This window comes from Taudactylus pleione, unplaced genomic scaffold (genome assembly GCF_031769625.1).
Source record: "Taudactylus pleione unplaced genomic scaffold, aTauple2 ptg000038l, whole genome shotgun sequence".
NCBI lineage: Eukaryota > Metazoa > Chordata > Amphibia > Anura > Myobatrachidae > Taudactylus > Taudactylus pleione.
The window spans coordinates 7,355,435-7,381,349 of record NW_028284440.1 but is presented as its reverse complement, the minus strand read 5'-3'; the positions used below and the strand labels follow the sequence as shown (position 1 = coordinate 7,381,349).

The 25,915-nt window shown below is 36.7% G+C and overlaps 1 protein-coding gene across 1 annotated transcript in view; it reads right to left on the bottom strand.

Moving 5' to 3' along the window:
• Positions 1 to 25,915, bottom strand: part of TRHDE (thyrotropin releasing hormone degrading enzyme) — a 778,828-nt gene that overhangs the window by 211,696 nt on the left and 541,217 nt on the right. The window contains 1 exon segment of the mRNA XM_088452538.1: positions 11,580 to 11,645. Coding sequence (XP_088308664.1) covers positions 11,580 to 11,645 — 66 coding nt within the window.

The following is a 25,915-nucleotide window of genomic DNA, read 5'->3' as shown; positions in this document are numbered from 1 at the left end:
ATACACGTATATAGAAATTGTAACACCCAGACATCTAGTCTATGACTTGCGGGCTCAACTTTCTACCTATACTAATATGGCTGGCATCAGCACACACTCTTAAGTGTTAGTAAATAAATGCATACATTTAATACTAGCTGTACCACTGTCAAGACACCTCTTCTGGCATTAATGAGACATATAATACTATTATCTTGCTAACTGAGCACAAGTACAGTAGTCTTATTCTCCTCCAGGTAGTGCTACTCAGTCAGTCAGTTAAATAAAGGTTTATGCAAAGTAAAGTTAAAATAAAAATCTAACTGGAGTGCACTTCAAGCTAAAACCTATTTTTATTAGGATATCATAAAAAATGTATACGCTTTATTAATGCTCTAAAAATTTTAGAGAAATAAGACATACATTTCTTATAAAACTTAAGGTGGATGTATTGATTATTTGTATAGACGTTATAAATGTATTTATTTAAATATCATGGTAGCCATGTGTCCTTTACAATCTAAATATTATGGTGTTCACTTTTGATAACAATGTTTTAATGTCAGTGGCATTGCATTTGCCACTGTTCTGTCTTTGCATAAGACTATATATACAGTGGGTAACAGTAAGGTAGTGAAGAACTTGATAGAGCTCTTTGCTTCTACCCATTGTGAGATGTTTCTTGTGTGACACTTTGGTAATGAGAAACCTTTTTATATGCCATCAGTTGGGGCTGAACCAGCTTATATTAATTTGCACTGACAAGGGGTAGGATTGCTTTCTAATTACTGATAGCTTTCAGCTGGTGTCTTGATTTTCCATGCCTTTTTGCACCTCCCTTTCTTCATGTGTTCAATACTTTTCCCTGTGTCATTTCACATTGTTACACATAACTTAATTTATGGACACCTATGGTTTGATTTCTTTGTATGTGGGGATTGCATGGGTTGTTGCTGACATTTGGTGAAAATGTCATTACAATAGCCCCATTACAAATATATTTACTGAGAAAAATGTTGATGTGTTCAATACTTATTTTACCAGCTGTATATGCTATACTCCAGCACGCGAAATGCTTCCTAAAAGACATATCAGGAAGAAATGTCCACATCTGCTTTCTATCTCAATTACATATTTAATGTAGTCACTGAGTCTTGCCTACCTCCAACCCTCCTCTCTGGGATGTAAGTTAGACAAGTTAGCAATACACAATAATGTATAAATGGAGGTAACCATACAGTTGTTTGGTTTGCATGGGCAGGACAGAAGTGCATATCTTACACAAACTAAGCAGTCATGTGGCTAACTTTGAATTAGAGATGAGCTGTTTGGTTTTGCTGAAAACTGATAACTCCCAAACTTTGGGGTTCTGAGTCAAACTGAGTCCTGACTTGAATCACTTTTGGAGTTCAGAGACGAACCTAGTCCCTGCTCGGGTCTTCCCGCATGTCGGATCTAAAAACTGGATCTTGTGTGTTTTTCATTGCAAGTACGTGCCTCCCTTGTGATTTCAGGTGCCATAATTGGTCAAAGTAGGCTGGAAATTATTGCAAATTAATGTTATTGATGTTAATACAAATAAAATAAGAACAAAAACAGCTCAAGGTTACATGCTTTTAGCGGTTTTCAAAAATTTTATTAAAGAAATTCAAAACCAAAACCGAAACAGAACAAAAAAACTTGGCGGCAGTTTTGACAAAACCAAAACATTTGCGGGTGGTTTTGCCAAAACCAAAACATGGGGGTTCGCGCACATCTATACTTTAAATGAGTCAAGTAAAAATGTATTTGTCCTTGATGCAAACTTTCATATATATCATTATGGCAGCTCTTATACAGAAAAAACTGAGATTATAGATCATTATGTTTAACAGGGGTTGTAATGCTCTCTCTCTGCCATATCATTTACAGATGATGACTATTATACATATGGAAAAAATGGTGAAATAGCGATCAATTGTATACAGTTTATAAATTCACCTATTTGCAAATGATGATGGGAAATGTCTTGTGATAATGTTCCTTAATAATTACATCTAAATGAAATCAAACTACAGTAAATTATTTTCTGTACAAATATTTTAACAATCTATTTTGACAGAATCATGCTATGGAAAATTCTGAATGGAAAAAAAATTAACATATTAACTGACAAAAGAATGGTGCTCCCTTCATTTAGAATAAGGGCTGGATTTCTGAGATGGATGCATTGCTAAGGATTCATACTCAGTCGCACACAGGTATACAAGTGCTGCATTTCAATGTAACAGCACTGTCTCCTGGAGTGTCCTAGTCGCATCACATTGCAACTAAGGCTGGGTACACATGTAAAGATTTTCTGTCCAACCATCCAGCTAGTTGATTGGTTGGAATGAAAATCTGGTAAGGTATGGGAGTAACTGATGATCAGCAATTTGCTCCTAAATGCCAGAAAACAGATGAAAATGGTCGTCAGACAAGTTTGTTAAATGTTTGATCTAAACAATTTGTTCAAACAACAGTTTTTGTCCATTTTCCGGTATTTGGGAGCAAATTGCTGATTGTCATTTGGTTTCATACCTTACCAGATTTTAATTCCAACCAATCAACTAGTTGGATGGTTGGACAGAAAATCTTTACGTGTGTATGCACCATAAGACAATTTCAATGTATGAGGACACATCTGTATTTTGCATGAATTTGCACTGTACATTCTCACAAATGGGGGCACGGAACTAGGGGTGATGTAGAATGTGATTGCATCTTGCGATGTTTACATCTTTGGGCATAGCTGAATATACACACATTTTCCATGCACGTTTCTTTAGAGCAATAGGGCTGATTCAGAGTTCTATGCTTTTAGCATCGCTGCTGTGTATTTGGACACAGCAGCGATGCTACAATGTGCTAATGCCAAAGGAGGCATCTTCTGTAAATAGAGCCTCCAGACGACTTCTGTGATCCTCTGCTGCATTTGAGGGATGCAGCCATCGGACTACTTGCATGAACAATGGCCATCTGAATAAGCTTCAGGTTACTCAGAATGGCTGGTATTTTTATGCAGCAAAGGCCAGCTGCATCGGATGAAGTAGGCAATGGCCTCGGTGCGCCCATTATTAAGATTTTACGCCCCAAAGTGGCATAATCCCACTAGCCTAGCAAAGAGAAATAGAGTAATAGTTTGCATAACAACAAAACATATCCTCTATTGTTTATAACTTATGTTGGGTACTAATCCTTGGAAATTTGATTGATGGATATATAGCAGGCATTTAGGCTTAATATGGTATGTTAAGGAATGTACATGATTTCCTTCAGTTTCTTAGCTACCATATACCCCATTCAAGGTCACCAATAAATGCTAGTTAAGAATGAACTATAAAATAATGAACAGCATAATTCCATAAATGTATAAGCATAAATAAGCCCAGCTTGGTCACCTAATGTATTAAATCATATGTATGTTGATTAATGTTCTGGTCCACTTTCTATCTAATTTCTACAGTATAAAGAAAGTTAGAGGAAACTATATATACATTCACAAGATTCACAACTAGTCTGGGAACAAGTGAATTAAAAAAAAAGTTCTTAATATCTTTAATAAGCTTCCATAAGACAGATGACTAAATCTACAGCCATTTTAATCCTAAAAAACCTGTCTGTAAATGGTAATTTATGATTACACATGAAAACATTAATATTTTAGTTTTCAAATAGAAATTACACATAACTGTTCAGTTGTACCATATACACAGATACACTTATTAGACTCTAATAAAAACATATGGGCCAGGCTGTACACTATGTAATTATTATTGGCATTCATTCACATGACACAAGAAACACTGCCACATCTATTAAGTATAGAGTTTGACTAACAGAAGCTATCACAGATACACAAATAAATGTAAAACATATAGATTATGGTTATTTGCTGTTGACATTTTGAATCTTGTAACCAATCCAAAGACCTATTTATGAGTCTGCTAAATCAGAATTATTTGGTATAAATTTATGTTATCACCCAGGAATCACATAATTTTATGTATTGTTCCTATGTACTAAAAGCACAATGAAGGAGATTTCACAGAAATATCCGTCAAAGTGCTAAATAGCGATGCAGATCACAGTCCCCATTATTATCAATAGGGACTACATTCTTAGCCCTATGTACTAAACTCCAAAAAGCAAAGATGTAACCTACTGTAAGCCTATGGGGGCTCCTGGTGATGGAGATAGATCTTTTGATTTCTCCTCTGCAGCCACCGGCCAGCTCCAGAAGCTGACACTGTGCATATGCACAGTGTCAGCTTTCCCCAGAGAGGTCTTTCAAACCTGTGAAAGACTTCCACAATTTGCCTGGGATATAACTCGATGGGACAGCTGTTACCAGGTTCCCCTTGGTACATAGTGGGGATAATTTCATTAAAAATGAAAATATCCCCTGCAAGAGCGATACATAATAATTGTGGCAGTACCGCGATTATTAGTGCATAGACCCCTTAGTAACTGTCATACTCTAAAATATTGACAAAAATGGTAAACAATGTATTTGACAACTGGTAAACTTCATATAATTTGGCCAAGTCAATCCATATATTATTTGTGCAATTGGGATGAAGGAGCAGATCTACTTCACACATTCTGGATCTGCTCTGCAAGAAACATCTCACTGTAGAAACGTTTAACCATATTAAAAAACATAGGAACCGAACATTGAACTATAACCTGATACTGCCCATTTACACTGTTTTAATTTACCTGATATGTTCCATTTCAATTAAAGCTCCCCAAGTTAACTGTCTAAAGTGGCATATATAATAATAAAACTGTCATAGAACAGTAAACAGATTTAAATATAGAGAAAATGAAATAACCTGACCATTTATTTGCATAATGTATTTAAAAAAATGTGTAATTTGCTATTTTTGCATTGAACACTCTATATTAAGTTGCTTTAAGGAGGTTGTTGCTAATGTTTTCCAGATCAAAAGAAATTCTAATATTTTAAATTACATAGCAAATAAATGAAGTAAGCCCTTCAATTCCATTTATTTGTAAATATTGTTAAACTTCATTATCTACAATTCCAATGAAAATATTTGCTGCAAATGAATAAAAAAAATAGATACAAATCTATCAGAACTTAAGTTACATTAGTGACACTAGTTCTTGTGTGACTTCTCTGAATAAAAAATGTGACAGAACAGCTTAAGGCAAACTGCTGGTGATTGCTATAATGAACACCAGTTATCCCCGTTGTGACTATATATTTGCCTGTTATATTTCAAGAACATAAAGAGTAGTGAACAGAGGCCAAATAAGTGACTGATGGCAAAGATAACAATACAGGTCTATCCTCCTCTGCAATCTGTGGTGATGATATTTATTACTGTGTGCTTTTATACTGTGACAATAAAGGAAAGTGTCCTAAAGAACAACAAACATAAGCCAATCTGCCTTATACAGCAACTATTTTATTTTGTTATTGCCCAATTGTTGTCCTATTTCATTGTGAGTGCTCTACATAGTGCATTCCTTGTGGGAAGCCCCTTTATAGCTTGATAAAGTATTTTACCCTTTCAGTTCTCAGTCTACTGCTGAAAAACAGTTTTCTGTGGCCAATTGCTGGCTTTTTGACATCTGTAACTATATCACACACTATCACACTGTGTTGTTATAACATAATGAAGATACACTTAAGCAGGGGGGGAAACATTGATTCTAGAAAGTTTGGAAGTTGCCTCTTTTGTTTTAGGCCATGAAAAGTTTAAAATACAAATGGGTGCACCCATCCATTGCATTCTGCTATAATAAACTTACTCTGACTTTATGCTAATTGTTTAAAATTTTTATATCACAGCTGACATAAGCAATGCATGTACTTTAATTAAACACACTCTTATTTATTATTATTTGTATTGTTATTATCATAATCATAATCATCTACATGAGTCTGTATTGTGAATAGTAGAATCTAGTAATATTAGCCATAGTTAAAACATTTTTATTATAAGGAATGCTGTCTCGCACCTGTCCACTGATGCTACAGTATACAGTATGCAGTCTCATTTGGTTGACCCCATGGGAACTGCTTTTATAATGCTAGAGGTTATGTTTACTTTGCTTGATATACTTTGTAATCCACAAAAATTATCCTTTTTAAATGTGAATAGAGATAGGCTAACTGTAATCGCCTGCGAGCCAGCGCCGCTGTGGGAATACATGCCAGTATACCCATATTTTTAAAGTAGCAAGCATGTCAAAAGCTAAATCAAGCTGGTTTAGCCTTTAACATGCTTGCTCCTTTAAAAATATGGGCATACTCGCATGTATTCCTGCAGTGGCTCCGGCTCGCATGTGATTACATTTAGCCCATCATACTTCCCAGCAGTCACTGCAAATTTTCAATTCCTGAATATACTGCTAACTTGGTCTGCAAATCCATATGGTTCCCTGCAATGCTATGTGCCATTACAACAAACTAGGTGCAGAACAGCAGTTGTATGGCATCTATTATATAATGCTGGTAATGTCTGTCTAGCAACTGTGCACTAGAAATGAGGGTAGGACCTGCTCCCCTCAGAGAACTTAGTGCTGCAAGAGAGACATAATGCCAACTCCAGCTGCCTCTACCCCACCTCACCACACCTGCCTCTGGCTGCATCCCACTTACAAGCCACAGTATGTAAACATAGTGGACCCACCCCACCTACACTCACCTCTGTAAAGAAATTGTGCCAGCTCCACCTACCCCCCTGCACTATCTCCATCTGGCCCATGCCTTAAAAAAATTGCCCAGTCCATCTCTGTCAAGCCAAGAAAAGAGAACATTTACTTTTTACTTAGTAGCAGCTTAGACACTGCCCTCATTGCATTCTGCATACCCATGTAGTGATGCATATGTATGTCATACTGGCAACACTCACTGTGATAGCATTGGACTGATGCCACAGCCAGTTATTCTTCCATGAATCACCAAACATGGCTGCTCCTAGTGCCAGTACATCTCTAGTGGAGAACCTGCCTTTCTGCTCCCCATCACATGGGTATCACTCCTGTGTTTGTTCTGGCTAATGTCTAAATCATCACAGCCTGCTGAAGTTACTGCTGAAGCTTCCACTGTTTAAACCTGCTTAGCACAGTGAGTCCCCACAGTGAAATGCTTTATATTTGCCTACCATGCTTCAAGAAGCTTGTTGAATTGTTTTAAATTGCTACTGGGACACATTCAATAAGTGAGAACATACAGAAAGATGAGAGAGACTGATTAGGGTTAGATGAAAGGGACAGAGAACAGTGTAGGAATGACCTTTGGCTGTCAATAACCCCGCTTATTCCTGCCCCTTTCCCTGATTGGCCTTTTTATTATATCACTCAGCCCTACCCCCTTCCGTATTTGTCCTGCTGTGTCACACAGCAAGCCATCTAGTTCAAACCATCTATGTAAAACATCAATAGCACCATTGAATGTGACAATTGATGGTTAACCTTTTGATGGCCATCCCTAGAATATAGGTAGATGGGAGTTGGGGAAAGATAATAGTAGGAGATGGGAGGAAGAGTATGGAGAGAGAGACTAGAGGAGATAAGAGAAGCAATAAGAGATGAGATAGAGTGGGGGAGATGAGAGATGGGATGGAAAAGTCAAGTGGGAGACAGAAGAGGAGAGGAAGATGGGAGTGGGAGGGAAACCTGGGAGGGAGAAAGGGAGAAAAGAGGGAAATGGGAAAGAGGGGGATCTGAAAAATAGGGGGAGATAGGAGGGAGAAAGAAAGATGGCAATAATTGAGGGATATAGTAATAATTGGTGGGAGATAGGAATAATAGGTAAAATGGAGGAGGAAAAATATCTCGTAATATGTCAGCATTCACGTGTCCAAAATAAAAGTCATATATAAGTATTTGTGTTTCATTTCTGCTTTTTTATCAAAAAACATAATTCCATAGCACTAAAATAGAGGGAAATGGAACTAAATCTGAGATATAAATTCAGGAAACCAAAATGCATTTATGGATTCTTCCACACCTAGCTCAAATCCCAGTGAGGAGACTGGAATATCAAGCTAGTAAAAAAAAAACACAAATATCATCTACTGTGATAGAGAGGTTGATAATAGTAACTGCTTCCAGCACAAGGGAACATCTAAAACAAGCAAATCATTATTTAACATCAATAAAACAACTTACATATAGTTAGTAAAACAAATCATGTGTGTAAATTATACAAATTTTACTGTTTTAATAACTGTATGCAATTGTTTTAATTATTAAATAGATGGGTATATGTAAATAAGATTTGGTGTTTGATAGAAAATGGATAATTTCCTCAAATTATAGCATAAGAGAAAATTTTCTTTTTAAGTGGAAACAATTGCATTATTACAGATTATTCTACTGTACTATTCCTCTATATAGGGATTGATTCATAATTAATCCACACTAATATACAGTATGATCTAAGCCCAATAAATTGGGCTAACATATTCTAGTAGTTTACTCAAGTAATGATGTAAAGTGTTGAAACATAAATTTAAAAGAAATATAATATCATCCCATCATATTTAACCCCACAACACAAAAGTCCTCATTTAGATTTATATATAAATGTATCTGGAAAGTGCAATTTTGCACAAATTGCTAAATATGTGTTCTACATGCTGAAGCAGGCAAAACAATACATTTGTACCTCAGGTGCATTTTTGTACCATTTAGCTAAATTTACTTCTAGCTCTAAATGAGCTGCAAATTGAAAAACACTTCTTATTTATTATGCAGGTTGTAAAAACACTGTACACCAAAGTTTAAAATAGATTTATATTGTTGGTGAAGTAATATCGTTTACTGTCCACTAATCCTTATCTTATACAATATTACAGCATTTAATGGTTTCTTCGAAAGTATCTGTAGTAATTAACTCTGACAAATCATATTCAAGACAAGCTTCAGAATTCAAAAAAGGTAATTAATGCTTCTCTGAATATCTTTACTACTGTGGATATTTCAGCAACTCCCCCAAAAATAAAAATCATTATGTACAGTTCACTAACATTTAATCAGACATTGGCACCCTTTGTCACAACACAACTCCAGTTCTCATTTAGGCATATAACACACCCAAAATTATATGGCTGTGGCAATGGTAATATTTGCAAAGTCTTTTAATTTTCTTTCAAGTAATTGCAACATCACTTTTGTACTAGAATATATTAAAGTAGTTTAAAATAGGAAAAAGCTAACAAAGCTTTGAATCATAGTTTTAACCTTTTTAGCATGGGAAACAAGTATACTCTATGGGAATTAGTGTAACATTACAATAGCTTCCATGTTTTGTGTCTATAAAAGCTTTAATTAGACTTAGCTTATCAGAGATTCTCATTGTTACTACCAGCTTTAGAAAATATATAATAAGCAGATTTATACAGCAATCACAGCAATGTATTCTAAGAGATTATGGATAGCAGTTCACAAATTGCCTTATCAAATCATATTAAAATTATACATTCCAGCCCAACAAATTTAATTTTCAGTAGGCCATTTTTTGTTTGGCATAACCACGATAATTATTTTCTTTTGTTTATTTGTACATTTTAGTTAGTTTGAGGGCTAAAGTAAAGGTACTAAAATGTGACCTGATCCCAAATATAGTATATTTAAAATTCAAAATGAAAAGCTTACCTAGAACAGATAAGATTGATTGCTCTCTCTATCTTAGCATAATTGTATTTCAGGTGAACATCAATTTACTTTAAGGGACATTTCTAAGTAGCATACCACATTATAAATAATTCATCATCCACTGCAGCCTGTAAAATGATTTCCCCAAAACAGATTGAGAGATTAAATGACTGCCATTGTTTTGTTTATTTTTAATGTTCTTTCTGTTTGTTTTTAAATTGGGTAATATAGATTTGTTATTTCTGAAAACTTGTCATATAGCACTCACAAAACAAAATTTTAGATATGTTGCTCAATATCAACGTAAACTAAATGAATTAGAGGAAGTTGTCCTTATAATGTGTTAATAACAGTAGTAATGAAGATATAAACATCATAAAAGAGTGATATAATGTATTAATGATAGTTTTTAAAACAATGACAATAATAGTTTATTCAATATATGAAAACATATATAAAGTAAGTGGTTAAATAAAAATGAACAAAAAACAGATGGAACACATTTGAACAAATAGCTTGAATAGTGACTGATAAAACGAGGTGGGATTACTTTTCAGTAATCCTCCCTACTTCTGTGAGGCTGGTGTTTTAATCATGCTTCAAACTGTATGTTCTATTATCATCTCATTAAAATTTAATATATACTCCTTTTTTAAATGTATTAATACATTTTGAAATACAATTATAGTAATTAAAACAATTGTACTAATAATATACAATGCAACAAATAGTTAGCAAACAGTATTATTAAAACTCCTCCACCATAAACAATTGACATCATATTTTTCTGTTTAAAGCAAAGGTTTTCAGCCTTTGGGTTGGGACTGAAAACATGAATCACCAAGGCATTTTGGGTTGGTTTAAATAATCCTGTGTTCTAATGTTCCAACTCATATACTTAGTACTCCCTAATTACAAATTATATATATTTATTTAAATATAAAAAATAAATTCAATCTGAATGAATGGTTAGTAAGCTGATTTACATGTGTAATTTGAGGTTTGACTGAAAAAAGGTTAAGAACCATTTAAAAACAAATAAACATAGCATACTGCCAAGTTAGCAAAGGGAAGATTTTCTTTGTAATGTTTTTGTAATGTTTTTATTGACTTTATTAATGTGAAAAGCCCAGGATCATACTGTTCATGTCTTCATTTCTATTACAGTACAAAGTAATTTAATAAAGGCTTACCTATAAAACCTTTTAAATATACATTGGCCATTTTTAAAACAAGTACAGAATTGACAACCCTTTAAGTTCTTTAAAAAAAACTTAAACTAAACCTTGCATTAAGTATGTTTTTTGTGAAATTATTTTTTCTTTTTGCTGAAAATGTCAACCTTCTGAGTTAAATTTAACATCACTAGCTAATTGTTACTTCAACTACCTTGTGGTTCACAGTACACAGACAAGTGAGAAATCTAAGTGACTTTTTTTTACAAAGATAACAACTGCATTCATTTTCTATTGCAAGAAAGGATTAAAACATTTTCATTCACAATTTGTCCTTTACAATATAGATAACTATTCAGTGCTACAAAATTTGACAGTATACTCAAAACTGAATTAAGAATTTCTGTAGCCCTTAATCATAGTACATTTACCTAAATGTTAGTGCACACAAAAACTTTGATAATTGAAATGTCTGTGCAGGATATTTTTTGGATCATGCCAGTCTTATTATAGCCAATGGTTGAAGCCATTTGCCATGACATACTGCTTATTCTTTTTCTAGTGGTCTCTAGTTTTAAACCAACAACAAGTTTTTATGTAACCAGGTAACTATCCAACCCCATTTTTCGTATCATTCATCCTGACCATGGCTAGCACATGTAAGAATACATTAGAATTTACTATTACTAATATTCCTTTAAGATTTTTTTAACAATTGTGTACAATAATTTAAAAAAATACATAAGTGAAATCTAAAATTTAACTTACTTGCAGTCCTCTTTGAAATACTTTATGACCCATAAAATTTGCCAGCATCCGAATTAGGGCTGCCCCCTGTAGATAAAATAGATCAGTTAGTGTTTTAGACCCAGTGACAATAATTCAGGTTCACTGTTTTCTAAAAATGCAGACACAGCTGGCTGAATTCCAAATGCTATATTCAGAAGATTGCTTTGAATGTTTAACCTGCAGCTATTTTAACAGAGTGCTGTTTTATGTAACACCCATATTGCTAACTTAGCCTATTTGCTTTAATGTAATGCCTGAATGGTCATGTGAGCATTCATCTATCTTAGCTTAATACAATATATTTATTTGTTTTGCTTAAGCACATAAGTTATATAAGTAGAATTAAGCTAATGAAAATGTTAATAAGCTATGTAGCAACCTGGGTATTAGGAAATTTAGCCCAAAGACACATATTAAATATGAATGCAAAATAAACCTAAATATAATTTGAAAGTGTAAAGTGTAACCACACACGTACTGCATTATCCAGAATATTTGGTAATACTATGTTCTGTTCCTTGGCTGTACTGCAGAAACTGTGGATGTGGACATATATTTTGATAAATAATTTAACAAATTACCAGCCTACACTGTTAATTGGAGCTTCTTAGCAGAGAAGTGCATATGCAGGCATAGTCACCACTGTAGTAACAGAGATCCAAACAAAATGCAATTATTAAAATAATTAATAAAATATATAATTAAGTGCGGCATGACTCATCCCTCCTCCCTAGAAGTGACTCTGGTTTCCATTATAAACAGGAGATCCCATATTATAGTGAAGTCCAGCCTTTTATGTCAAATAATTTTTTTTTAAATACAGTAGATAGAAAATTAGCTTTTTCAAATACATGTATGTTTCCTAGAATACTCAATAAAAAGCAGGTTCATCACTTTAAGAAAATAACCTTTTTTATTGATTGATCATTACCCAAATGTGAAGAAAAAAATTGCCAATCATTATGAGAATCCTAAAATAACCCAACTCTTCTCTAGTGACTATGGACATATACTGGAGTAAACAGTCATTCAGTATGCTCATTCTGGGGGTAGGCACCTCTTTAAAATGTTAAACACATCCAGGAAAAAAATGTGTCATCATCAGCTGTTGTAACTATGGACTCCATGATTACCTACAGGCATCTTGGGTGACAGACATAGGCTGCATGGGGGACCAAAGGATTGTCAATTATTATTGTGTATTGCACAAAATTATGTTATTGCAATTATTTTTCTTACATGTCATCAGGAGACCCAGTTAAATATCAACATAATCATGACTACAACAAAAATGGGCTCAGCAGGTTCTGTAGGAATCAGGAGACTATAAGAGACCCAGAGAGTGTCCTTACAACAAGTATTTTCATAATGAATGCATGTAACAGGTTAAAATGGGGATGGCCCTCTCATAGCTATACACTCTCATGTCATTAACATTGGTTTCTATTTGAAATAAAGGAGAGAAATTATATCAGTCAGAACTTTGGATGTGCAGTATTGTATTCTCCCAGGAACATTGCGTGGATAAAATCAGAACTAGGGTTTTGTCGATTTACCTTGTATTGGTTTATAGAAAATGTTCTGCTATTTTACCATATTGTGTTGTTAACTTAACATACTGTATAATGAAGATGTTGTTATATATCTATTCTTGTCTGTGTCCCTTTGTTAGAGTACACCTTTTTACCTAGGGAGCTCTGGCACAAATACCCAGGTACCTCTCAATCCACCTCCCTCCCAAAAGAAAAAAAAACTTACTGGCACACAATGGCTGCCACTCTATGCAAAATTACTATAGTGTGGAGTTTCTGGGATTTCCATGTTCCAACCAGACAGTACAAGCATTTTACATGTTGTGATTGGCTGTAATGGTGTGGGAACTGGTTTTTCTCTTTAAAAATATAGCATGGAATTTAATATCCCTTAGCTTTAAACTGATACAGAATTTTGCTGTGGAGCAATCAGCAATTTCGGACACAGAACACTCTTGTATACCTTCTTTACCATTCTACAGGAAAACTCTGGTTTCTTAAACTATCAGCTACAGAAGTATTTGTGCTGCCAGTAACAGAGGCAAGAAGCTTGCCCAGGGACCTCCACAAAGAGGTTTGGGTTTTGCTGTGCTCAGTATGCAGCTCTGGCTCTTAGCATGACAAACTGGTCACAATAAATCTGACAGAAGTCATCAAGCTGGGGTCTGGTACAGTGAGAAGCCACAGGGATGAAGCAATGGAGAGTCAGGAACAAAGCCAATATCAGTACTCTGTGAAGTCAAGCATGCATCATAGGAAAAAGGCAGAATGGAATCAGGAAAAAGCTGAGTCATACACTGGAGCATACAATATCAGAAGCCTCAAAATCACTGGAGAATAGCTGTGAGTCTAATACTCTGGCAGATAAATTAATCTAAAATGGAGTTTATATAGAGAAGCCTCATTTGAAAACCATGCCACCAAGATGTCATCAGTCATTTGACTGTAAAATTAAATCTAGAGAAATGTTGTACTCCTTCCCCTATAAGAGAAGGGAATAGCTCCTACAACACAATTATCATGGAGCATGTGTAAACAGCATGATGACCAGCTACAAAAGGAGCCATATACACAATTAGCATGCAATGTGTGACATACTGTATCATGACAATAGACAAGGGTGCATGGCATAGTTAGATTTTACCTTCTTTAACATTTTTACTTCATGTAAAACTATCATGAACACTATAAACTTGTTTTGTACAGCATAAACAAGAAAATAGTCATTCACATATGTTTGTATGGTGTCGTCCAGTTTGAAAATAGTATTCTGGAACATAACAGGACTTAATATTGAGAAATATTATTTGTTTATTAACCTAATTAAGGAACAGTCTCACAGCAATGTTTATGTTGTAAGAAGTAAGCTCTTGGCTGTACCAAGGGCTGTCTGCATACCAGGCTACTTTCTTACAGTATGTATCCTGGTAAACAAAACCCCTTCAATCTATAATTAATGCAAGTAAGCTGATTCCTAAAATTTGCATTACATGTCTCAGTTGTGCTATTGCATTATGATTTTTCTTTCTTTAAAGTGTATAAATATCCTGCATTCATGTAATTTAACTATACTATATTATAGGGCTTTTTTATCTCTCCATGTGGAGATGTGTCAAAGCTTCTAAAGAGTGGAGAAGTGGGGAAGTTGCCCAAAGCAATCATTAGAAGCTTTCACATCTCTACTGAAGTCTGTTTCCACATTTCGACAAAGGATATTAATAAGGTTCATGATTGATATATGCTTCCTCTGCCTCAATAATCAATCCAACATCCAACTCCAATTGCTTTACTGTCCCAAAACCTAGGCCTGATAAATGCATTTCGATATCTTAATTCATGGGCTTCAATAGTTTCTCCATCTCTTAAATTAAACCTTCCTTATTCTGCTTTTGCCAGAAAGTTTATGGGATTTTTTTTTACTATCCGTCAGTTTGTCAAAGCATCTGATCATCAGCCACTTTGAATAACAGTTTTAAAACAGCAATAGGAATAAAGGCTAAACCAGGCATTTTTAGCATTATTTCCAATTACTGTGTCAAAAATATTGGTCAAAGCCACCAATGATCAGTGACATTGACAAAGTGATTGATAGTAAATATATCCTTATTTAGTTGATAGACTCCTAGATGAGTTTTCTCTGAAGAAACCAAGTAATCTTTGCAATGTGCTCAATATCTGCATACAGCAGACTGTAATATGCATTGAGACAATGTGTCCATAATTAAAGCTCTAACTAATAAGTGGAATGCCACCAAATGTAATAAGTATTCAATGAATGGGGAGAAGGCTTCTGTTAAAACAAAAAAGGTTTCAAAATCTGCTCATAGGTAAAATATGGCAATATACAATGTAAAATGCATGAAAAGGTACAAACAAATGTTCTGCTCTCTGAAGTGCTGTGTGCCTTTTTGATTTTGGAATTAAAATTTTGGGTCAGCTCAGTCTTTTTTTTAAATATGTACAAATATGAATTCTAAACACAATTTGAGGTTTCTCTAAGTTATCTGTTTGTTGGTACCTTTTTATGCATTTTACAATGTACAGCACCATATTTGGCAGAAATAGTTTGCTCCTCACTAAGTAACTATTTCAGCTCATGCATCTTCTCTTGTAGAGTGTTCCTGAAACTTGAAAACACATACTGTAGAACCTTTTCTGGACCATTTGGCACTACTATCAGGGTTTCTTTGAAACATTATTATAACAATATCTCTCTCTTTTACCCACAGAATTTACGTCTGCAACAAGTGAAATGATTTATTTTTTTACTTCCAGCACTCTTGGAGAGTATCAGTTAAGTTTACAACATCATCTTCATGATATCTGTGCTAAAGTTTAGTCAGATTATCCTTCTTTTATCCACTCTCTAAACCACACTGGTTAGGTTCAATTTAAGAGTCTCTTTCTTTTAACAGCAGAGTTTAAATGGGCCACTCTTTCCAGTCATTCTCGCTTTCACTCTGATCTTCCTTAATATACAGTATACTCTTAACATCTCCATTTCCCACTGCTTACTACCATAAGCCACTTATTGAAAAAAAATGATTGCACTTGCACTGCTGTAGACTACTTAATTGCTTTGCACTTGCACTGCTGCAGTCTCTTTTAATAATTCACATTCCTCACAGCACTTAGCTATGAGTGCTGGTTGTACGCCTTTCTCCTTACAAGCAATTAAAAATGTCTATTCATCTTGTTAGCTATGCAAAATACTCTTTTTAGGAGCCTTATTTCACTAAAACACTAAGAGTAAAGATCAAATTGTGTGTTCACAAACTTCAGAGATTCCTGAGGAGAGTCTAAGGGTATATGCACAAAGAGAAAAAAGGAAACTAGTGCTAGTTGCTGGGGCACTCATACGGTTAAAATACAACTTTTATTAAATATAAATCAATAAAATAAATGGTACCATATTTCCCCCCAAAAAATCAGTCTAATGTACATTAATCTGATTAGAGCACAAAATCCTGAGGTAATCCTCTGGCAAAATATTAAACAAGTTATTACCATTCCAATGGGTGTATAACAGTATTAATTAGCAAAAATAAAGATATTTTGCCATAAGGTGGGTAAAGCAAATAGGAGTATGATTGTGGTGCTCTGCCAATCGTCTTTAGGGTCCCATATATTCCTCTTTAGCCTATGGCACCTGGTATTCCCTGGGGGTCTCCCCTCCAAGTACTGGCCAGGCCTATCACCATTTAGCTTCCAAGATCAGACGAGATTTGGCACTCTAGTGATGTATGGCTGTAGTGATAGGCTTATGAGGAGAGGTAGATTATCCCCGCCTAGGCCAGAGCAAGAACACAACCAAATCATATATAAATGTAGGACTATCACAATGAGAAGTCCATTTTTTAATATTAAAATATTGTTTTACAAAAAAAGTTTATGCATGAGCATGCTTTAATTGTTACACATAGATTGTGAACCAACAGTATCAAATAAGTTGTGCAGATGAATATATATATTATGGTTATAATTCATGTAACAATTTTCAAAAGGGTATGATAAATCACAATTAAATCCGAATGGGATATTCACAGTGAATGCATATATGTTACCAGATATCACGCAGTACCCAATATGACTCATCCTTAATAGGAAATGTCATAAGATAGATAATTTCAACTGATAGTGAATATCACAATTACCTAAAAACTCTATTAAGATAGTTGAATTTCTTAACACACATGCGCATAGAGGGTAGCCTGCTATTAGTTAGATAAACACCCAAGAGGTTAAAGTTATATATACTTTACAAAACAGCGTATATATGAAGCTAGCTGCAGGACATACTGATCCTAAAATAGGTGCATGTCATATAAGTATAATAACATAGAGTCATTGCATCCATATAGATATTTAGTGTGTTTTTCAACATATATCTCTAGGTTGCTAGATATACGTGCAACACATGATGAAAGGTTAATTATAGGACACACTTATCCTAATGCAGGAGCATAACACTGTATCCCCTTACGTTGCTCAATATATGTATCATATGCGCATAAGACTAGTTGCAGAACATATTAATCCTAGAGCATGTGCATATCACAGTGGTTTAGTAATATTAGTCTTCGCAGCATGGAATATATAGCCTGCTCCAATAATAAACCCATATATAGCTAAAATAAAGCACATCTATCCTAGTTTAATAGATGTTAACCATCTTGGTTAATACAATACCATTCCCATTGTGGTGGGGCCCAGGGTCCAGTCCGTGCACTGACTGATAGGTTCTCCCACTGTGGTAAATGATGAGAGGACACGCGTTTCGACCGACTGAGGGCTTGTTCACCTCGTGTGTATTACGTCACACACAGCCGCTACTTAAATAGATAGGTTATATATATCTCCCGTCTTCTGGGAGATATCATTGGATAGTAAGACATTACCTGGGGGATAGGCCACGCCCATCGTTTCGTCCCTATGCAGTCATGTGAATGATCCATGCAGCCAATCTAAACACTAGTGGAGTAAAGCATGCTGGTATACGTAGTCTTATTCCACATGGTTAGCTATTCAGAATAGTGGAATGAAGAATTAGTGGAGTAAAGCATGCTGTTATACGTAGTCCTTTTCCACATCGTTAACTATTCAAAATACATTGATTATGATTATGACAATCCATGCAGCCAATCTCAAAACTAGTGGAGAAAAGCATGCTGGTATATGTAATAACAATACTGAATTTGAACCTCTATATATCCCTGCCTAAACCTTCTAATAATCCTTCCTATAAACCTCTAAGGATGATGCTAATTTGCGGACACAGTCATACAGTAAATAGAGACTCCAGACTTAGAACATGTGGTTCCAAAGCACAAAGTATTATTCAAGTAAAAGTACAGTCAGTTACACGCTATTGATCCAGACACAATCCGGCGCAAAGGAATTATACAGACCCAAGTACAGTATACATACGCAGTGCTTCCGGACCAGATGTTAGGCATCAGCAAGAAACCCCTCATCAATCAGCATTCAGCATGAAGACTCAAAACCCAGCACTGGAGCACACATATTTATACCCCCCAGGAATAGACAAAACAATAGAGATGTTTGAAGCTGATCCCATTGGTTCCCAAGGGGGATACATCTGTTACAGAGCGTTTAACAGGCTGATTCAAATAGACCCATCCTAGCCTCTGACAACTGGGGGTCTCTGGATTCCCGCCACATGCAACATCCTAACAGTTGTTCATATTATATACATTTTGTTGCTTGAAGTCTCTGCATCCATAAGTTGAGAATGCATGATGCGATCACCACACCGACAATACCGGAATACTGTGGAAAGAGTACGCATCAGTACAAAACCAAACACGGCTTACTTAGCATGTATAAAACCTTAGTTACCAAATAATCTTTATTTCATAGCATTTATACTAAATGAACGAACTTAAATCTTATACCTTAAACCTTATGGAAACTTGTATGTGGATATGTAATGTGTGAAAATTCGGGTTTTGATATAAAGACGCCAGTTAACTGGAGACAGATGCGTGCGCATTTAGCTACTAAACAGCGTTTTCATATATCTTATGCATTTGCTAAAATGCGACTAGTTAACAGTGCAATTGTGCGCATTAATGTGTATATGAGAAATGATGAAAGATGCAATCGCATGGTGCTTATAGTAATATCGCCATATGTACTAAATTGTGAGTTTATCTAAAATAGCATCTTGCGATCTCCTTTCCAAGATGGTTCTTGCGGCCAGTTGCAAGATGGCATCGCTGCAATTCAATTTTAAACTGATCTTGTCTCAGCCAATTATCCAGCTTCGACAGTCCACCCTTTGATAGCGAACAACATGCTATCACAATCTACTCTTTGAATTTAATTTAGGCTTACATTTACATATTATTTAGTGTTATTATGGAATGGCACATGGTGGTTCTTAATCCATCAATAATGTGTCTCTGGGTGGGGGCATAAAACTACTATTATATGCACACCGCGGATCTTGGAAGATCACGTGAAAGGTGTGGGAATGCACAAGTTTTATTAAAGCAGTCTTGAAGGGGAATTTAGACTTCACATTATCAAAGGTGTTTTAAAAATAATATTTCAATAATACATTCTATGTATTTCTAAATATGATACATTAAATGATGGTATTTCCTAGTTCAGGGTTGTAATGCAGTTCTATATTTACCTCGGCATTCATATTGTCATTTCTTACTACCATCATAGTTTCGTTCTTTTGTTTGTTTTACTCTATTTTTACACTTTCCACAATTCAACACAATAGGAACACACCCGACACATATGCCAATTATTATGATGACAATCAGTATAAGGATCAAGAATTATCCTATGCTGGTGATCACTTCCTGGACCCATTCCCCTAGACCTGAGAACCATTTTACTGGGTTCAGCCATGAAACCCATCCTTCTATCTTTTCCCCTACTTCAGCCACTGAAGCGTTATGGTTATTACGAAACTCCCATTTTAGCTGCAGAATTTCATTCATCTTTCGGTGTATCACCTCCTTTGGGCCGCTAGTATCATTGGTGACGTAGGTGCAACATTTTACTCCAAACTGGGTGGCTAACGTTACGCAATACCCTCCAGTAACAGCGGTTAAATTATTCAACACTAGCCTGTGTTGCACCAGTTCTTTCTTGTACACTTGCAATTCTCTCCCTATATACCTGAATGTGTCATCGTACATCTCGGTGATATTATCTATCAATTTAGCAAGTTCCTGAATATACCTAAAATTTAATGTACCCCGAGCAATCCTGGTGGGATCCAATGTGACTAAAACTTGAAAGCCAGTTGTCTCACTAATTAACTGAGTGGCTTTATGCACGTCACCAGGTATCATATTTCTTTTGCCTCTGTGTTCATATTGTGTGTGTAGAAATGGTGATGGTGTGTTTTTCTTATGTATACCAAGCATTTCAACATGTGTGAGGGTCATAACTTCTGGGACTACTTTTCCCAGGTAACACAAACCTTTGGAACTTGGGGAGAGCCACTTATATGCTTTTTTTCCACATATTATACATTTTCAGGGAGAACATAAGGGATTGTATGCATCATTATCATTAAGCACATTTCTCTTGCAAACAATCCTATTTCTGGGTCTTTCATCTGGTTCATGCAAGTCTATGGCTGTATTATTTTAGCACAATAACCATCTGGCACCTTACCAATAATTTCTTTGGTGGAACTCAATGTATACCGATACCTAAAATGTTTCCCACCAGATTTAATTGAGCGTGACAGATCATGGTTTATGGACTCATTATCAGCTCTTTGTGAGAAGGTCATCATCTGATTATTACCTGTCACTTCCCAACTCCCGGGTTTATTGGGGTTGGTTATGTTTAAACACAAAAGTGATCTATCTACTTGGAATTGATAGAGTTTGAAATGAGGTGGTTTGGATGAGAGGAACTTTCCATCCAATGTTTTCCCTTTCTGTAATTCTAAAATTTCTAATATTCAGCAGAAATGGCACCAACCCTACATTATGCTGTCCCTGTGGCATGTGTGAACACACCCAGAAATCAGTTTGATTTAACATTTTGCCTACCATGCTATGATAATCCTCTAAAGGATACCCACCCCAGTACGGGTTATATTTAGGTTGGCACCGTTGGATACAGTTCTCATCAACTAGGGACCAACAAAGCTCACAAATACAGGAATCTTCAGAAAATAAACCTCCACACCATCCCTGAGTATCCAGAATGATAGCTCTCTTAACAATAACAGTACTAAGATTGGTCAGACACTCCCCTGATTGGCATTGCACTCCTCCTGACTCCACTCCATCAGCACTGCCATCAGCTCCCATTTCCTCAATCAGTCTCCCATCACAGAAACTGGATATTCCCGAACCGGCCAGAATGGTGAACACTCTAAAAGAGAATATGAAAATGAACACAGCAGGCCCGTCCATTGTCACAACAAGACCTGCAAATTTCTCTTAGTTCAGGTATCTCACTATGACCTTTTCAATCCTCCCGGAACAAGCTCGCAAGCGACAGGTCCACGCTATCAGCCTTGTCTCCGACTTGTTTCTCCACCAGTTGATTGACCTTTCTGCAGTGAGTGGAATGGACCAAGGTATCTCTCTCGGCCACGTTCAAAGATGTAGTACTTGTCAGCAGCACCTGGTACGGACCTTCCCACCGATCAGTCAAACAACCTGAATGCAAGAAATTTCTGAACATAACATATTCTCCTGTTTCAACATCATGACAGTTATTTTCAGGCATATCATTGGAAACAATTTCGGTTTCTGCTGCTGTTGTTTTAACTGCTTACTCATTGATATAAGATACTTTACAGTTACCTCGTTGTTACCCTTCAGGTCTTCCTGTGGACTTATAATCAAATGAGGTTGTCTACCGAACAGTTTTTCAAATGGGGACAGATTTAGAGGGGGTCTAGGAGTGGTCCTTATGCTATGTAGGACCAAAGGTAATGCTTCTTGCCATCCTAGTCCAGTCTCTGCCATGATTTTACTTAACTTATCTTTAATAGTCCCGTTAATCCTCTCTACCTTGGCACTGGCTTGCGGTCGGTAGGGGGTGTGAAGTCGGCTATTAATACCCATCAGCTTACACATATTTTGAAAAACATCACCTGTGAAATTAGTACCCCTGTCGCTCTCAATGATTTTAGGGATACCATACCTGCATACAAATTCCTGAACTATTTTCTTGGCAGTAAATGCAGCAGTATTATTGGCCGCTGGGTAGGCCTCAACCCAATTAGAAAATACATCCGTGCACACTAATACATACTTAAGGTTCCTGCAGGGTGGTAATTGTATGAAATCAATTTGTATCACCTGGAAAGGTCCATCAGTCAGTGGAATGTGGGATGGTTTGGTTGGGATCGCTTTACCTATGTTCTTCCTCAAGCAGGTCAGAGAGGACATTGCTATCTTTTCTGCTTGTGAAGAAAAACCTGGTGCATAACAGTATGCTCTCACCAATTTGCACAAACCTTGTTTTCCCAGAAGAGTCAGACCTGTGCTGCCTCAGCCAGCCTTGGGGGCTACTGGCTTACCTTGTCCGTCCCTCCAGAGCCTGGAGGACTCTTGCCCACATCCCTTGGACTTCCAAATGGATTTTTCCTGAATTGAACACAAATTTTGCATCTCAATTAATTTCAGCATATCAACTGTTTGGAAAGACATAATTTTTTTCAGTTGGAGAAAACATTTTTGACCCTGCTGCCCATTTTGCAGCTTCATCGGCTCTGTTGTTGCCCAGTGACACCGGATCATCCTCACATGTATGGGCTTTACATTTAATTACTGCCACCACTTTGGGCAGTTGGATTGCTTCTAAAATATGTTTTATGTGTTGGGAATGTGCAACTGGTGTGCCTGCTGCTGTCATAAAATTTCTCAGATGCAATAGAGCCCCGAAATCGTGCACCACCCCAAACGCATACCTCGAGTGTAAATGTTAGCAGATTTGCCTGCTGCCAGTTCACACGCTCTAGTTAGTGCTACTGACTCTGCCACCTGGGCCAAGTGAGGAGGTCCAAGAGGTTTAGCTTCTATGATGTCTGTGTCATTTACAACAGCATGACCTGTACATAATTCACCTGTGTCTGTTTGTCTATGACAACTCCCATCTGTATAAAAAGTCACATCCACATTCTCTAAAGGTGTGTCATGTATGTCAGGTCTAGCAGTAAAGGTCTGATTCAGATTTGTCATACAATCGTGCGTATCATTATATACGCTGAAATCACCTCCAACCAGCAACTCGTCTTCTTCCACCCTCTGTACATGATGTTGTACGTATGGTAAATACGTTGCTGGATTCAGCATGCTGCAACATTTAACAGTGATGTTTGCGGGTGCGATTAGAGCTAGTTCCCATTTGGTAAACCTAGCTGAAGAGACGTGTCGGGTTTGAGCTGAGTTCAACAGAGAGATACAGCATGGGGAGTGTAGACAATCATATTATGACCCAGTACCACATCCTCACTATTACTCACCATTAGAGCGGTAGCTGCTACACTTCTCAAACAGGTGGGGAGTGATCGTGCCACAGTGTCCAATTGGGCACTGTAGTATGCTACGGGCCTACTGGCATCACCATGTTTTTGTGTAAGGACACCTGCAGCACAACCATTGGCTTCTGTACAATACAAATTAAAAGGTTTTTCATAATCAGGTATTCCCAATGCAGGAGCTTTTCTCAGACTATCCTTAAGATTAAGGAAAGCCTGCTCTGATTCCTCTGTGTGTATGACATGATCGGGCTTTGAGGAAGAGACTAATTCCTGTAAAGGTAAGGCCAAAATAGAAAAACCTGGGATCCACATTCTACAATATCTACACATTCCCAAGAAGGTACGAATTTGCTGTTGATTCTGCAGCAGTGTCATGTTTTGTATGGCCTGGATTCTATAATTTGTCAGATGTCGTAAACCCCTGGGTTAGGCAGTGTCCCAAATATTTTACTTTGGATTGGCACGGCTGTAGTTTGTCATTAGCCACCTTGTGTCCTGTATGCGAGAGATGAAGAAAAGTTTAGTATCATTCAAACATGACATAAACAAGTCAGAATATAGCAATAAATCATCCACATATTGAATTAGAATAGATCCATTGGCAGGTTGAAAGCATTGTAAACAGTCGTGTAATGCCTGGGAAGATACTGGGGCTGTCTTTGAAACCTGGGGGTAACCGTGTCCATGTATATTGTACACCTCTGTATGTAAATGTGAATAGATACTGACAGTCAGGATGGAGAGGCACAGAGAAGAAAGCAGAACAGAGGTCAATGACAGTGAAATGGGTTGCATTTGGTGGGATCTGCATCAGGATGACAGCTGGATTTGGCACTACAGGAAATTGGCTCTCTACTACCATATTAACACCTCTAAGATCTTGTACCAGCCTATAACTCCTCCCACCACTCTTCTTCACTGGAAAGATGGGAATGTTGGCTACACTAGCTGTATGAACTAAAATTCCCTGTTGCAATAATCACTAAATTATTGGAAAATCATTCTACCTCCTGTTTTAGTGGGTATTGGGGAATTTTTGGAGCGTGCCTATCGCTTTTTAAATTTACCATTACAGGGCTTACGTTTGCCATTAATCCAGTGTCCTGTCCATCTTTAGTCCAATGGGAATCTGGAATTTGGGACAACATTTCATCTACCTGAGATGGATTTTCATTTAAACTTGTAGAGTGATACATTATCCTTTGGGGAGAGTCAAATATATCCCACACCTCATGTGCAACTCTCTCTGGGATATCTAAAAATACACCATCAGGGGTGCAATATACAACACATCCCATCTTACATAACAAGTCTCTACCCAGCAGGTTAGTAGGAGTCGCAGCAGCCAGAAGGAAAGAATGTCTGGTTTGCAACGGCCAAATAGTAACCTCTGTGGACTTTGTTAAAGGATAATGTTCCACTTTACCTGTTACACCCATTGTTGGTACTGTCTCGTTGGTCACCTGTAAATTAATGGGAGATTTTATCACTGACCTGGTCGCCCCTGTGTCTACAAGAAAAGGATATTCAGTACCAGCTACATCAACCATCATGATGGGTTCTTCCCTAGTACTTCCCGTTAACCTGACTATCTGTAGACTACAGGTATGACCTGACCCCTAGCATTGGCTAACATTCTCCAATAAGGCATTTATGGCCACAATTGGAGCTGGTGCCTGCTGAACATTTGCTGGTCTCTGTGCATATCCCTTATGGGGATATCCAGGTCTTCCCTGATTTGGGGTTCCTACTCTTTTTACTGTACAGTTTCTACTTAAGTGTCCTGTTTGATTACAATTAAAACATGTCTGTGAATCAGGTAATATGTGTTGTTGTGAGGTTTGAGCAGAGGGTAAAGGTGGTGGATATGGGTAAGGATAGGGAGGAGAAGGGTATTGTGGGGGATATGAGTATGGGACCTATGGTTGTATTGGGTTAGTGGAATAGAGCTGTGTTTGTTGTTGCGTGGGATTAGTGAGGGCATATAACTGTTCAGGTGTAAGTGTGTGTGCAGGTGCGAGTGTGTCTGTTGCCTGTGATGTTACAGTCATTCTCTCCAGAGCTTGGATACTGACAGCCATTATTTTTTCACTCTGGGTCTCTCTCTTTTTTGAGATGTTTCTATCATGTTCTATGGCAGATTATATGAGGGTATCTATTGTGAGTCCCCTCCAGCCAGGCTGTGAGGCCTGAACCCGAGTCTTTAAATTATTTTTCAGACCGTCCATTAGTACCGTGACTATCATTCCCCTGTGGTGAGTGCTATCTTTAATATCTTCTGT